The sequence below is a fragment of the Saccostrea cucullata genome, unplaced genomic scaffold (assembly GCF_032062105.1).
Source record: "Saccostrea cucullata isolate Sc308-1 unplaced genomic scaffold, CSIRO_AGI_Scuc_v1 ctg5360, whole genome shotgun sequence".
Classification (NCBI taxonomy): domain Eukaryota; kingdom Metazoa; phylum Mollusca; class Bivalvia; order Ostreida; family Ostreidae; genus Saccostrea; species Saccostrea cuccullata.
Window position 1 is genome coordinate 18,593 of NW_026933575.1, and position 16,737 is coordinate 35,329.

At 35.3% G+C, this 16,737-nt stretch overlaps 1 protein-coding gene across 1 annotated transcript in view; it reads left to right on the plus strand.

Moving 5' to 3' along the window:
• Window positions 1–936: 936 nt before the first annotated feature.
• Window positions 937–16,737, plus strand: part of LOC134238685 (uncharacterized) — a gene marked incomplete at its 3' end in the record, with an annotated part of 29,876 nt that continues 14,075 nt past the window's right edge. Inside the window, exons 1-4 of the mRNA XM_062720801.1 lie at window positions 937–1,004; window positions 8,663–8,728; window positions 12,448–12,516; window positions 12,726–13,628. Coding sequence (XP_062576785.1) covers window positions 12,800–13,628 — 829 coding nt within the window. The remainder of the gene's footprint in view (window positions 1,005–8,662; window positions 8,729–12,447; window positions 12,517–12,725; window positions 13,629–16,737) is intronic.

The following is a 16,737-nucleotide window of genomic DNA, read 5'->3' on the forward strand; positions in this document are numbered from 1 at the left end:
CATAAAAAGCAGCACAGTTTTACACCCACAGTTGTTAATTATTTAAAAATTAAATTATAAGGAATGACTCTAATTCTTGGCCAAATTATTCGATTATGACCTGGTTTGGGTCAGTTTACGCTTTTTTATAATCCGCTTCGCGGATTATAAAGCGTAAACTAACCCAAACCAGGTTATAATCCAATAATTTGGCCAAGAATTAGAGTCATTCCTATAATTATTCAACCGTAAATCCGATAAGATACTGAAAGTTAAAATTGGGCATTTTTTGTCCTTTGCAAGATTCTGACGATGTCTCTTTGTGAACAATCATTAACGCTGTGTAAATATAAGGATTTTGAAGAAAAAAGCTATTTACAGCAATGCCAATTGGAGAAAAACTTGCAAAATATCACAGATTTGACTTTTAAAGCCTTCTTAAGACTACCAAATGTTATTTTAATACGTATCGAACGTATCATTTATATTAAGCTCGACAAAATACGTTTGGTTTACATACGACAGTTGGTTAGAGTCATTGACTGATAGTCAGGTTTACATAAATATTGAAAATACAACTCTAAAGATTGAAAATAACAAAGACAGAAGAATTCATTTTTACTCATTTTCTTGCACATTATCAATGTACATTGTATACATTTTAAAATAAATGTTTATAAATATTCACAAATCTGGTTTCTTTAACATTTGCAACATTAAAAAAAAAAAAAAACTTGTAAAAATATATATATATACGGTATTATTATACTTCTGTTAAAATGTTTCCTATATAAAGTTCAGAAGGTAAAATAACTATTCTTCATAGTCTGAAAATTTCCCCGCATAGAAAGCTATACCCCCGCCTGCCTTTACATGTGCTCAAAAGCTGAACTGAGTCTACTTTATAAAGATCGGGATCGTAATGTGAAATAATAATTTCAGAACGACAACTCGGTCAAGTAGAACCGACGGCGACGCGGCGACTGACTTTGAAGTATTAACAAGCGTCAAAGTCACTGTTGAAAGTACGTATAAGACTACAAATCATTGTTGAAAGCAATAATTTAGGGGTACGGGTAATGAGTTGTTAGTAAGCAAAGTAAAATTATTTTTTTTTCATTTGTTTACGATAACTTATAAACAAGGAAGTAATTTGATGATTTTGTAAACTGGACAACGCCACAGGAACCCTCTCTACACCGCACACTAAAGAGTTCTGATACAGTGGTATTGTAAACTGGACAATGCCACAGAATTACCGAAATGCCCCTGGAAATTACCGAAATGCCCCCTAAAACTACCGAAATGCCCTTTAAGGCTATTATGATTAGCCTATTAATCAAATGAAAGTTGGTGAGTTTATTATACATATTTTGAACTTTAAAATTAAAAAAAAAAATACAGTCAAATGTGTATTTTCGTCAAAAACGTGTGTTTATCTAAGAGAGATAACTCGGGTATGTGTAGTTGTTCTATTTCTACATCATTTTTCTTCGAAAAAAGAATAACATAATTGTTTCAAATTCTATATAACTATCGAATTTTTTTTATTTGAATAAAAATTTTCTCTTGCTTAAAACTCATCATATATATATTTTTAGGTCACCTGAGTAAACTCAGGTGACCTATTGCTATCCGTTTTTGTCCGTCGTCGTCCGTCGTCCGTCGTGCGTTAACATTTAAACATTTTCAGCTTCTTCTCTGAAACCACTGAACCAATTTCAACCAAATTTGGCATATAGCATCTTTGGGTAAAGGGGAACAAAAATTGTGAATTTCATGGTCCCCGCCCCCCTGGGGCCTGGGGGGTGGGGCAAAAACCACTAAAAATAGTGCAATCTTTAAAAATCTTCTTCTTTACTCCCGAACATCAAGCAGTCAAACTGTTGGTATGATTGTAATCAGCATTGAGTCCTCTACCAAAATTGTGAAATTCATGGCCCCAGGGTCAGGGGTTCTGGTGTTAGGGCGGGGCTCTATTGATTATATAGTGAAAATGCAGTAAGTCTTTAAAAATCTTCTTCTCTGCTCCTGGGTATTAAATAAACTAATTAAGCACATAGTTATAATAAGCAAGAGTGGCTCTAAATAAATTGTGAATTTTATGGCCCCAGGGTCAGGGGTTCTGGTGTTAGGGCGGGGCTCTATATTGATGATATAATAAAAATGCATTAAATCTTTGAAAAACCTTCTTCTCTGCTCCTAGGTATTAAATACACTAATTCAGTAAATAATTATGATGAGCAAAAGTGCCTCTATCAAAATTGTGAAACTCATGGCCCCAGGGTCAGGGGTTCTGGTGTTAAGGCAGGGCCTTATTGTTTATATAGTAAAAATGTATTAAATCTTTGAAAATCTTCTTCTCTGCTCCTAGGTTTTAAATAAACTAACAAAGTAAATAGTTATGATGAACAAGAGTGCCTCTACCAAAATTATGAATTTTATGGCCCCAGGGTCAGGGGTTCTGGTGTTAGGGCGGGGCTCTATATTGATGATATAATAAAAATGCATTAAATCTTTGAAAAACCTTCTTCTCTGCTCCTAGGTATTAAATACACTAATTCAGTAAATAATTATGATGAGCAAAAGTGCCTCTATCAAAATTGTGAAACTCATGGCCCCAGGGTCAGGGGTTCTGGTGTTAAGGCAGGGCCTTATTGTTTATATAGTAAAAATGTATTAAATCTTTGAAAATCTTCTTCTCTGCTCCTAGGTTTTAAATAAACTAACTAAGTAAATAGTTATGATGAACAAGAGTGCCTCTACCAAAATTATGAAATTCATGGCCCTAGGGTCAGGGGTTCTGGTGCTAGGGCGGGGCTCTATTGATTATATAGTGAATATGCATTAAATCTTTGAAAATCTTCTTCTTTGCTCCTAGGTTTTAAATAAACTAATTAAGTACATAGTTATGATGAGCAAGAGTGCCTCTTCCAAAATTGTGAATGCCTTACATCTAGCTTAAAACATGAAACAAATTCAATCATTTGAAAGTTGTTGCATGATGCTCAGGTGACCTATAAGGCCCGTTGGCCTCTTGTTTAAAAAATCGTTTACGGTGGGTTATAACCCAGCTAAAAGCTAGGCAACTTCATATCTAATCAAAATAAATTTTGATATTTTTGTTAATAGTTAAATTATTTCATAAAAATGAGACATATACAGCGGCGGATCATAATATTATAAACAAAATGGCGTCGTTGGGTTATTAGCAACATACAGATCCGGTATATAAAAAACAATTTCTGCATTTTAAACAGATTTGTATAAATGAAACTTACCTAATATTTTGTGGCATACCCCTTTGATCTTATAATCTTGATCATTCGTTGTGGAAGTGATCTGTAAAGGTTCCGTATATAATGAATGGGGATGGTGGTCCATATTCTCCGAATTTCTTGTTCTAGATCCGCTGCGTTGGTAATTCTGTTTGCACATTTTCTAAGCTGATTTTTCAACAAAAGCCAACAGTTTTCAATTATGTTAGCATCCGGAGATTAGGCAGGCCACATCATTCCTCGAATGTTATTTTCAGTTTTGTAATTTAGCACAATCCTTGCGTGATGTACTGGCGCATTGTTATCTTGAAAAATAAAGTCATTCTGTGGAAAATGCTGGGCAACAACTGGCCACAGTTCATTATCAATTATTTCCCTGTACTTTTCAGCATTGATATTGCCATTGACAACTGTCAGAGTACCTGGTCCATTCCAGCAGATACACCCCCAAATCATTAGACTAACCTTTGCGCCACGACCGGGGCTAATGCATTGCGGCATCCACTCCTCTCCGGGTCTCCGCCACACATATACGCGATTACTGTATAGCAGGTTAAAATCGCGGTCGCGATGTGTTCAGTTTTCAGCAAATCGCGGTCGTTTGAATTCGCGGAAAGGTAAAAAAAACAATAATACAATTTTTAAACAGTACTTGCAAGCATTTTTCTTTGTGTATATATTGTTTGAACTGTTATTTCCAGTCTCTATCTTATGAAAGTCTGTTCATGTATATCGCGCATATCAGTAAGGAAAGGCAAGTCTATATATTGTGTTAATTTGAGCCCGACTGAATAATAACAAAACATCGGACTGATCCCGATTTGAAGTCAAAATAATGTTACGCATTCAGAATTTTCTTATTTCCGAGTCCAAATAAAAAGAAAAATACAGTAGTCAAATTGTTGTCTTTTAATCATATAATTGAAATTAATTGTCTTTACCCTGTTTACCACGCTAGTGCGTTGATTAAAGGTAATGACTGAGTGATTCGCACGGGTGAAATTATACAAGCTTGTTTAATTAGATAATTACATTGCACGTTTACTAGATGACAAAACTACCTTAATCGTTTGTTATAGAAATTAATTTAACAATTAATAAGCTTAAAAAAACAACTACGTGTTTATAATTGATCCATACATCGCATAATTATAAAGACAGTCTACATCTAATCACAGATGATAATAAAATTTCAGTTTATACTTTTTAAAATCTTAAGAATTATTCACTGTATGTTGAATTCGCGTAAATTCTTTTTCCGCGAATATAGCGAATTTTAACTCCGCGAGTTAATTTCCTGCTGTACAGTATTTTCTCCAATAATCACCTTACATTCATCAGAAAAAATAACACGATTCCAGTCACCATCAACTTTCCAATGCCTTTTCCCCCTAGCCCACTCGACTCGTTTCTTTATGTTTACATCTCAGATTCGTATGTTTTTTCTTACAACTCGTCTATGGTATTTATTTCGGAACAAACATCTTTTCACAGTTACTTTTGAAACAGTATCTCCCCTAATCTGGTTGAATCTGGCAGTGATATCTTTCAGAGGTTCGACACAATGTGTTTTTACCAACCTCAAAATTGACCGTTCGTCCTGCACACTAAGTTTTTTCTTTCTTCCCGTTCTAGGCTTATTCTCCACCGAACCCCGCTCCTGATATCGCTTTATCACAGCACAAACTGTAAATCGGTTTAATCCCAGGCACTTTGCAATTTCTGATTGTTTTATTCCACTCTGAACACTATTTACGATCCTTTGTTTTAAGCTTGGTGATAAATCTTTCACCTTTCCCATTCTCTGTTTACATACAGAATGACGTAATTTATTGCATCACAATCATGATACGTCATATCTTATTATAACATAATACGTAATTTAACCCAGTCATGTGCCCTTTTTATTCAAACATGCATACTGAGAGGAGCTACAGATAAATAAGAGTGATAGTTTCTTTTTAACCGCAATTGGAACGCCATTTTGTTTATAATATTATGATCCGCCGCTGTATGTACAGTAATCTACCGGTATTAAATCCAATTCGAGGGAAATCGTACACTTATTTTTAAACAAATGAAAGCAATGTAATTTAGATTTCGTATAAGCAGAATTATTTTTTGAATGTTGTCAATTTACATGCTGAATATTTTTAATTTATTTTTAATTTATTGTTTTAAACTTTTAAATTTAAAACTATAAGCATTTCATAGTTTTGCTAATTTGGCGTATTAAATTTTACAACTCTGAACCCCAGGGGATTACTCTCCCCTCCTGCATACACTTCTGTTTATTATGATTGTGTACCATTATCCACTCAAAATTTTGATTTCCTGTCTGTTGACAAGTACGTGTCATCCTCGTTAATTGCCATTTCGGGTAGTTCTGAATCCATCCAGTTTTAATGAAATGACATAGAGTACTCTCAATCCAGCTGAGAATTAATTTCATTAACCATGTCTTTTTTCAGGATTTTATCGTTTTCTTATTTTTTTAATGATTTTTTTTAATTCAAGTTTTCTTTCTTTGAATGACTTTTTTTAAATTCAAATAAAGCTTTTTTGAAAATTTGCCAAAAATACCATGACCATGATGACGTTTTCAATTTCTTATAGAATTATTTTTTATCGATTCGTTTTTAGCTCACCTGAGCCGAAAGGCTCAAGTGAGCTTTTCTGATCACATTTTGTCCGTCGTCCGTCCGTCCGTCCGTCTGTCCGTCTGTCTGTCCGTCTGTAAACTTTTCACATTTTCAACTTCTTCTCAAGAACCACTGGGCCAAGTTTGACCAAACTTGGTAGAAAGCATCCTTAAATGAAGGGGAATTTAAATTGTTAAAATGAAGGGACATATCCCCTCGCAGGGGGAGATAATCAAGAAAAGACAAAAATAGGGTTGGGTCATTAAAAAATCTTCTTCTCAAGAACCACTGGGCCAGTAAAGCTGAAACTTATGTGGAAGCATCCTGGGGTAGTGTAGATTTTAAATTGTTCAAATCGTGACCCCCGGGGGAAGGGCGGGGCCACAATGGGGAATCAAAGTTTTATATAGAAATATATAGGAAAAATCTTTGAAAATCTTCTTCTCAAGAACCACTGGGCCAGAAAAGCTGAAACTTATGTGGAAGCATCCTGGTATAATGTATATTCTACATTGTTCAAATTGTGACCCCCGGGGGAAGGGCGGGGCCACAATTAGGAATGAAAGTTTTATATAGAAATATATAGGAAAAATCTTTGAAAATCTTCTTCTCAAGAACCACTGGACCAGAAAAGCTGAAACTTATGTGGAATCATCCTGTTATAATGTAGATTCTAAATTGTTCAAATAATGACCCCCGGGGGAAGGGAGGGGTCATTATAGGGAATCAAAGTTTTACATAGAAATAAATATGAAAAATCTTTGAAAATCTTCTTCTCAAGAACCACTGGGCCAGAAAAAATGAAACTTATGTGGAAGCATTCTGGGGTAGTGTAAATTCTAAATTGTAGGAATCATGACTCCCGGGGAAGGGCGGGGCCATTATAGGGAATCAAAATTTTACATAGAAATATATAGGAAAAATCTTTGAAAACTACTTCTCGGGAACCACTGGGCCAAAAAAGCTGAAACATATGTGCCCATGGAAGGATCATGGGGTAGTGTAGATTTCAAAATGTCTAAATTATGATCAGTGGGGTAGGGTGGGGATGCATTATGTATAACAAGGGGGAAATCTGGTCAAGAACAGAATGGTCAAAGCTTCTCAGGTGAGCGATGTGGCCCATGGGCCTCTTGTTTTTTCTTATTACCGTATATACTCGCCTATAAGTCGGTCCGCCTATAAGTCGGTTGTATTTCAGAAGTTCATTTTAGAAAGATTGACCTTCTATAATACCAGTCTTTTTGTATCTCGCCTATAAGTCGGACATAGAGTTTTGAACAAGACATTAACTCCCAAAAAACCGACTTATAGGCGAGTATATACGGTAGGTAATCTGGGCTTAATCAATTATTTTTAAAAGAATGATTCCCCACTATCAATCCTTAGATTCTTTAAATTCATGTTTCTACGAGGGTATATTGAGGACACGCAAAAAATTTTTTTGATACAAGAAAAAAAATTATCTTGTGAAAACGAGATAACTATCTTGTGAAAACGAAAACGGCATAATATCTTGTGAAAACGACATATCATCTTGTGAAAACGAGATATCATCTTGTAAAAACGAGATAATATCTTGTGAAAACGAGATATCATCTTGTGAAAACGAGATATCATCTTGTGAAAACAACACAATATATTGTGAAAACGAGATATTATCTTGTGAAAACGAGATAATATCTTGTGAAAACGACATATCTTGTGAAAATGACATACATGTAATATCTTGCGAAAATGAGATATTATCTTATGAAAACGACATAATATCTTGTGAAAACGAGATATTATCTTGTGAAAATGAGATATTATCTTGTAAAAACAAGATATTATCTTGTGAAAACAAGATATTATCTTGTGAAAACGAGATAATATCTTGTGAAAACGACATAATATCTTGTGAAAAGGAGATATTATCTTGTGAAAAAAACCTCATTCAAGGAGAGATAATTGGGAATTAAGGAAAATTTGATGGGATGTTTTAAAAATCTTCTTCTTAAGAACCATTGTGCCAGGAAAGATGAAACTTATGGGAAAACATCCTTAGGTAGTTTATATTCAAGTTTGTTCAAATCATGACCCCCGGAGGTAGGACAGGGCCAAAATGGCCGACCAACGTTTTACATAGAAATACATGTATATAGGAAAATACTTAAAAAATCTTCTTCTCAAGAATAACAAAGCCATAATTCATCATATTTTAATGGAAGCATCCTCAGGTAGTGAAGATTCCATTTTCTTAAAGTCATGACCCCTGGCGGTGGGGAAGGGTCACAATGGTTGACCAAAGTGTTACATAGAAATATATAGGAATTTTTTTTAAAAATCTTCTCAAGAATAGCAAAGCCATAATTGATCATATTCATATGGAAACATCCACAGGTTGTGCAGATTCATGTTTGTTCAAATCATGACCCCCGGGGGTAGGGAAGGGCCACAATGGCCGACTAAAGTTTTACATAGAAATTTATAGGAAAATTCTCATCTTCTTAAGAATAGCAAAGCCATGACTGGTCATGGGACTACTTTGGGATTTAAACTTTTCAATTATAATAATTTAAACCAATTTGTATTTTTTCCTAGCCATAGTACTCAGGTAAGCGATGTGGCTCATGGGCCTCTTGTTTAATATTACGGGTTGGTATTTTAAAGACTTGACTATTTCCATGAATAATCTAAAATATTTCATACAATGACATTAGTTTTCAAGACATGGAAGCTATACAGAAATATTTACTCATTGTACTGTGTTGATTTTAACAGGTCTCCCAGGATATGCTGTTGAAGTATGTAAAGCTAAAGAAGAGGAAGAAATCACCATTTTAACAGGTTTAACTAATGCCTAAATTTAGTTTTTTAGCTCACCTGAGCTGAAGGCTCAAGTGAGCTTTTCTGATCACATTTTGTCCGGCGTCCGTCCGTCTGTCTGTCTGTAAACTTTTCACATTTTCGACTTCTTCTCAAGAACCATGGGGCCAATTTCAACAAAACTTGATGCAAAGCATCCTTTGATGAAAAGTATTTATTCAAATTTGTTCAAATGAAAGGCCAAGCCCTCTGCCAAGGGGAGATAAGTATGAATTGGTGAAAAATTAATTGAATCTTTTAAAAATCTTCTTCTCCAAAACCACTGTGCCAGGAAAGATGAAACTTATTGTGAAACATCCTTATGTAGTGTAGACTCAAGTTTGTTAAAATGATGACCCCTAGGGTAGGGCGGGGCCACAATGGCTGATCAAAGTCAATAGTGAAAGCATCCTCAGGTACTGTAGGTTCAAGTTTGTTCAAATCATGACCTCCAGGTGTAGGGCGAGGCAACAATTGACGATTAAAGTTTTACATCGGAATGAATACATTGGAGAATCAAATTTTTGAAAACTCTTCTTTTTAAGAACTATAATGCCATGATTGTTCATATCTTTATGTAAGCATCCTTACGTAGTGTTGATTCAAGTTTGTTCAAGTCATGAATGTGAAGTAGGGGGTAGGTAGGGTGGGCCACTATTGGAAATTTTTTTCCCAAGAACAGAAAAGCAATGTTTAATCATATAAATATGGAGGCATCCTCAGGTAGTACAAAGTCATACTGGTTCAAATGAGGGCTACCACGGTTAGGGCTGGGCCACAATGGGAGGGGGGGGGTCAAATGAATAAATAGGGAAAAAAATAATTTCCTCAAAAGTAGTAAAGGCATTTGTTGTATGGAAGCATCATTGGGTATTTGGTAGTTTAAAATTTCAGATTCCCCGTTTAAACTACTCAATACTGAAGTGTTTTCTTCTTTTATTTCCTAGCCATAGGTCTCAGGGGAGCGATGTGGCCCACGGGCCTCTTGTTCAATATTACAGGTTGGTATTTTAAAGACTTGACAAAATTCAGGTCTACATTTCCATGAATAATCTAAAATATATCATACAATAACATTAGTTTTCAAGACATTGAAGCTATACAGAAATATTTACTCATTGTACTGTGTTTATTTTGACAGGTCTCCCAGGAGATGTGCTGTTTATCTATGTAAAGCTAAAGAAGAGGAAGAAATCACCATTTTGACAGGTTTAACTAATGCCTAAATTAAGTTTTTTAGCTCACCTGAGCCGAAGGCTCAAGTGAGCTTTTCTGATAACATTTTGTCTGGCGTCCGTCTGTCTGTAAACTTTTCACATTTTCAACTTCTTTTCAAGAACCACTGGGGCAAATTCAACCAAACTTGGCACACTGTATCCTTGGATGAAGGGGATTCAAATTTTTTCAAATGAAAGGCCAAGTCCTCTTTCAAGGGGAGATAATTATGAATTAGCGAAAAATTAACTGCATCTTCTCTTTAAAACCATTGTGCCAGGAAAGATGAAACTCATGTTGAAACATCCCCATGAAGTGTAAACTCAAGTTTGTTCAAATGAAAAACCCCAGGGGTAGGGCGGGGCCACAATGGCTGATCGAAGTGATAGCATCCTCAGGTACTGTAGATTCAAATTTGTTCAAATCATGCCCCCCAGGTGTAGGGCTATTCTACAATTGACAATGGAAGTTTTACATCAGAATGAATTCATTGGAAAATCAAATTTTTGAAAACTCTTCTTTTTAAGAACTATAAAGCCATGATTGGCAGGGTTCGACTTTAACGTTAGTCTGTTAGTCTCAGACTAATACATTTTGAAAATTTCATTCGGACTAAAAAAAATTGTAGCTAATTAGTCCGAACGGACTAATAAAATTTTCTTGGGAGAAAACAGAATTCACTGATGTTCAAATTTTCTACAACTTTCACTGGAAAATACCATATTTATTTTTTTTTCTTTCTAGCCTCTTGGCACTGAATATAATGTTTAAACTTAGCTGTAATGAATAAATATAGAAATTTCCCTTGGAACAATGGGAAGTTAGGTAATTCTGAGTCAATTTGGTGCGCAATTTTACGACTCATTGGTATGAAATTAAACATTTAAGTGATCATAATTTAGTATGACACATAAATAAAGATTTCAGATGTTTAGATGATGTAATCATGTATAGAGAAAAACGATTGAGATCGGGAATACGATCGTAGTGTCTGATTGTGCGATTTCAATGAATTCTAGTTATAAACATTTCATATAAATGCTTTGTTTATTTCAAAAAAGTACATTTCAACATTAATTTTATTTATTTATTGTTATTTTTGATGGACTAATAAGGATATGGAAATAACGAACAGTATTCAATCTCAACGTCCATTAAACAAATATACAAAACAAGAGCAGAGCAAACACGGAACTCCGAAACATCAGAGGTGGGATCAGGTGCCATGGAGGAGTGAGCATCCCCTGCTGACCGGTCACACCCGCCGTGTGCTCATTGTAAAATAAAATTGCCTGCGGACTAGTAAAAGTAGAGAAGCACTAGTCCGGCTGGACCAAAGCCTAAAAATGTTAGTGTCTAACCCTGATTGTTCATATCTTTATGTAAGCATCCTTACGTAGTGTTGATTCAAGTTTGTCATGAATGTGAGGTAGGGGGTAGGCAGGGTGGGCCACTGTTGGAAATCTATGAATATCAAGGAATTTTTTTTCCCCAAGAACCGAAAAGTGATGTGTTATCATATAGATATGGAGGCATTCTCAGGTAGTACAAAGTCATACTGGTTCAAATGAGGGCTACCATGGTTAGGACTGGGCCACAATGGGAAGGGGGGGGGGTCAAATGAATAAATAGGAAAAAATCATATCCTCAAAAACAGTAAAGGCATTTGTTGTATGGAAGCATTATTGGGTATTTGGTAGTTTAAAATTTCAGATCCCCCTAAATTTCAGATGCCTAAATCATACAATAACATTTGTCTTTTAAGACATTGAAGCTATACAGAAATATTTACTCATTGTACTGTGTTGATTTTGACAGGTCTCCAAGGATGTGCTGTTTATCTATGTAAAGCTAAAGAAGAGGAAGAAGTCACCATTTTGACAGGTTTGACTGATGCCTAAATTTAGTTTTTTAGCTCACCTGAGCAGAAGGCTCAAGTGAGCTTTTCTGATCACATTTTGTCCGGTGTCTGTCTGTAAACTTTTCACATTTTCGAATTCTTTTCAAGAACCACTGGGCCAATTTCAACCAAACTTGCTACAAAGCATCCTTGGATGAAGGGGATTCAAAAATTAGTTCAAATGAAAGGCCAAGCCCTGTTCCAAGGGGAGATAATTATGAATAAGCGAAAAATTAATTGCATCTTTTAAAAATCTTCTTCGCAAAAACCCTTTGGCCAGGAAAGATTGTTATAACTGTGTTAAAATACACAGTAATCATACCTATCTATAATAATCTATATATATCTCAAAGTTACCGTAGAACTTTCCTATCTAACATTTATTGTAATATTTATGAATTAGTAATGGTAGGAATGCAATTTTTATCATGATTTTTCTTCTGTGAATTACAAAGTTTACACACAGAATTGTAAATACAATGTTATAGAATGTCAGGTTTTAAATGACTAAGTGTTAACATCTATAAGAATCTGAACTGTTTTTCACAATTTATATGTGTTTTAATTATAGATATTGCTTTGTTAGACAGGTTTTATTGAGAACACTTGGAGTCTGCTATGAATAGAGACAAAGCATTGAGAAGAAATTGTCAAGGTATTTATGTTTATCTGTTAATTCTATTTGATTGTTTAAACACGTTAAACCAAAGCATTTGTACAAACTTGCATTATAAAGAGAGTCCTGTTGTTGAGTTAGATAAATATAACACTAAATATATAAACATTTTACAATGAGTAGATTTGTTATTTATAAACAGTGTGTTCCTGATGTAGATAATTCTAGAACAATGTTGTAATTGACAGAGAGATCTCCCTGACTGAAATCCACACAGGATTATAAAGTCGTAGGAAATAGAAATAGAAGTCTGGTGTCAGTGATGTATACAGCAGTATTACACAAATCTGTCACCGTGTCTGGGGTTAGTGGGTGTCATCACATTACCCACGTGTCTACAGACCGGGTCTGGATCTGTGATAGAAAAGGCAATCTCATCTTAACTAACACGACAGGTGACATTCTAGATCAAGTGACAGATTTATATAAATATGGTGGTGGAGTACATACTGTGACTCAAAATGGTGATGTGATTTATATAGACAGTCACGGTAACATCATAAAACGATCTAAAGATCAAGTCAAGACGACACTGATACCAAACACAGCACCATTGGAACCACAGTGTGTCTACAGCTCCCCCTCCACTGGACACCTGCTGGTCGGGATACGTAATGATGAAACAGCTACAGGCCAGGTAAACCGTTACACTGACATAGGAGAACACATACAGACCATACAGCACGACAACAAAGGTCGGGGACTGTATAGAATACCTATGTACATCACAGAGAACCGCAATGGAGATGTTATTGTGTCTGACTATAACCGTGATGCTGTAGTGGTGACAGACAGTAGAGGGAGACATCGCTTCTCCTACACAGGTCCTACATCAGGATCAGGACTAGGACCACGTGGAATCTGTACTGACGCGCTGTCACACATCCTGCTGTGTGATTGGAACACCCGCACAATACATATCATTGATAGAGATGGTAACTACCTGACACATATAGATACAGAACAACACTTGAGAGACCTACCATACGGCCTGAGTTATGATGACATCACCCGCTCTGTCTGGGTAGGATCATTTACCAACAACACAGTGAACATCTACAGACTTATCTATGGAGGGGAGAATCTGACTGGTAAGTTATACTGAAGTATTATTATATGTTTGTTTACAATGTTTAGTGTGTACAATATATTATAGTCTTTGTTTTATGTGTAGTTACAGGACGCTAATGAATAATCCTACTGATAGCTATAAGTGTAAATACATTACATGGTTAATTAAATTCTAACTTGTGTTATGTAACAAGAAATGTTTTTAAGAAAGGATATTAATTGATAAGTTGTCAAATTGATAATGATTTGATTTTTATATTAGATTTAATTAGACATGTTAGAGTTATTTAAATGTGTACTTAGTTGTTAACTTTGTTGTTTTTGACAAACAATTCCTGATTTTGTACAGATTGTCTAATGATTTGTTAACATGGTTAAATAACTCTCTTTGATACGTTCTGCTATTTGGGTTAACATGGTATTTTTATATTCCTCTGCTAAATGGGTTTTAAGTTGAATTTATAGATCGTTATACATGTCAGGAAATGGAAAAATAATTGTGGAATGGGGTTCATGAGTGTTTGGGGGAGGGGGGGGGGTAATGTCCTAGTTCTTATCATTCTTATCATTAGATAATATATACTTTGAATACATCATACAATGTGTTCAAACAAGTTTAATCACAGTGACTACAAACATTTTGTACAGTACTGACAGTGAGATATAGACACCATTGATCATGTTGATATTAACACAGCTCTGTCTAGGAATGTTGTGTATTTCTGTAGCAGTTGTTCAGTAAATCTACACTGTGTACTGGGGTGACATTTTACATGTATATTACATGGAGATTTTATGGTTCAAATGAAACCAATGCCAGAATTATAGAGTCATATCAGTGCACCCCCCCCAACTTCACCACACACACACACACTCCCTCACCCTCTCCCTTCCACACACACACACACAATTTTTTGGGGGGTAGGTTTTGGTGGGAAGGAGGTGTCACACGGTGTCTCACTTTATCATGCTATGTAATCTTTTTCTTTTAAGTACTGTTTTAGTGAAAAAACCCTTTTTGTTCTGTATTTACACAATGCATTATGTGAAAAAGTGAATAATTCTCAGGAACAAAAATGAAAGAAAACAAGCAATTGTGATTTGATGTGGCCCCTGGGCCTCTTGTTAAAACTTCTTAAGGTTGATAAGATGACGCAGTTCGTTTTTAGCTCTACTGGTCAGAGACCAGAAGAGCTTATGCGATAGTAATGCGTCTGGCGTCCATTCATCTGTCTAGCTGTCCGTCTGTCTGTAAACAATTTTTCAAAATGCTACTCCTCCTACAGTTTTGGTCTGATTTCAATATAACTTGGCACACAAGTAGACTACACAAGGATACATAATTCTGTGTATGAGTTTTTGATTTTGATAAACGGTGTTGCCATGGTAACTAAAAATAGAACTTCTGTGAAATTCCTTTATAATGCTACTCCTCCTACAGTTTTGGTCTGATTTGAATATAACTTGGCACACAAGTAGACTACACTAAGATACATAAATCTGTGTATTGGTTTTTGATTTCGGTAAAAGGTGTTGCCGTGGTAACTAAAAATAGAAATTTCTGTGAAATTCCTTTAAAATGCTACTCTTCCTACAGTTTTGGTCTGATTTCAATATAACTTGGCACACAAGTAGAATACACGAAGATACACAATTCTGTATATCATTTTTTGATTTCGATAAAAGGTGTTGCCATGGTAACTAAAAATAGATATTTCCCTGAAATTCTTACGAAATGCTATCCTCGTACAGTTTTGGTCTGATTTCAATATAACTTGGCACACAAGTAGACTACACTAAGATACATAATTCTATAGATCGGTTTTTGATTTGATTAACGGTGTTGCCATGGTAACTAAAAATAGACATTTCCCTGAAATTCTTACAAAATGCTAGTCCTCTTACAGTTTTGGTCTGATTTCATTATAACTTGGCACACAAGTACACTGCACTACGATACATAATTTTATACATAGGGTTTGATTTCAATTAAGGATGTTGCCATGGTTACTAAAAATAGAAATTTCGGTGATTTTTTTTCATAATGCTACTCCTCCTAAAGTTTTAGTCTGATTTGAATATAACTTGGCACACAAGTAGATAACACTAAGATACATAATGCAGTGTATTGGTTTTTGATTTCAATGAACGGTGTTGCCGTGGTAACTAAAAATAGAAATTTCTGTAAAATTGTTTCAAAATGCTTACTCCTCCTACAGTTTTGGTCTGATTTCAATATAACTTGGCACACAAGTAGACTACACTAAGATCCATAATTCTATGTATCTGTTTTTGATATCAATGAATGGTGTTGCCAAGGTTACTAAGAATAGAAATGTCTGTAAAATTGTTTCAAAATGCTTCTCCTCCTACAGTTTTAGTCTGATTTCGATATAACTTGGCACACAAGTAGACTACACTAAGAACATAAAGAGATCTTATCAAGGATCATTATTCTATTTATTGCTGTTGTTAAGTTTCAATTCCCAACTGCTTAAGTACTTTTCTCTTCCTTTGCTATAAGTACAAACCAGTAGAGCTTCAGTCTCGATACAGACTTCTGGTTTATTAGCAGAATAGCTCACCTGAGCTGTAGGCTCAAGTGAGCTTTTCTGATCACAATTTATCCGGCGTCCATCTGTCTAGCTGTCCGTCTGACTGTAAACTTTTCACATTTTCAACTTCTTCGTAAGAACCACTGGGTCAATATTAACAAAGCTTGATACAAAGCATCCCTGAGTGACGGGGAATTCAAATTGTCAAAATGAAGGGCCAAGTCCCCTTACAAGGGGAGATAATCAAGAAAAGATGAAAATAGGGTGGGGTTATTAAAAATTTTCCTCTTAAGAACCACTTGGCCAGAAAAGTTGAAACTTATGTGGAAGCATCCTGGGGTAGTGTAGATTCTAAATTATTAAAACCATGACCCCCAGGGGTAGGATGGGGCCACAATAGGGAATCTAAGTTTTATATAGAAATATATAGGAAACATCTTTAAAAATCTTCTCAAGAACCACTGGACAGAAAACCTGACACTTATGTTGAAGCACCCTGGGGTAGTTTAGATTCTAAATTGTTAAAACTATGACCCGGGGGGGAACCACAATAGGGAATCCAAGTTTTACATTG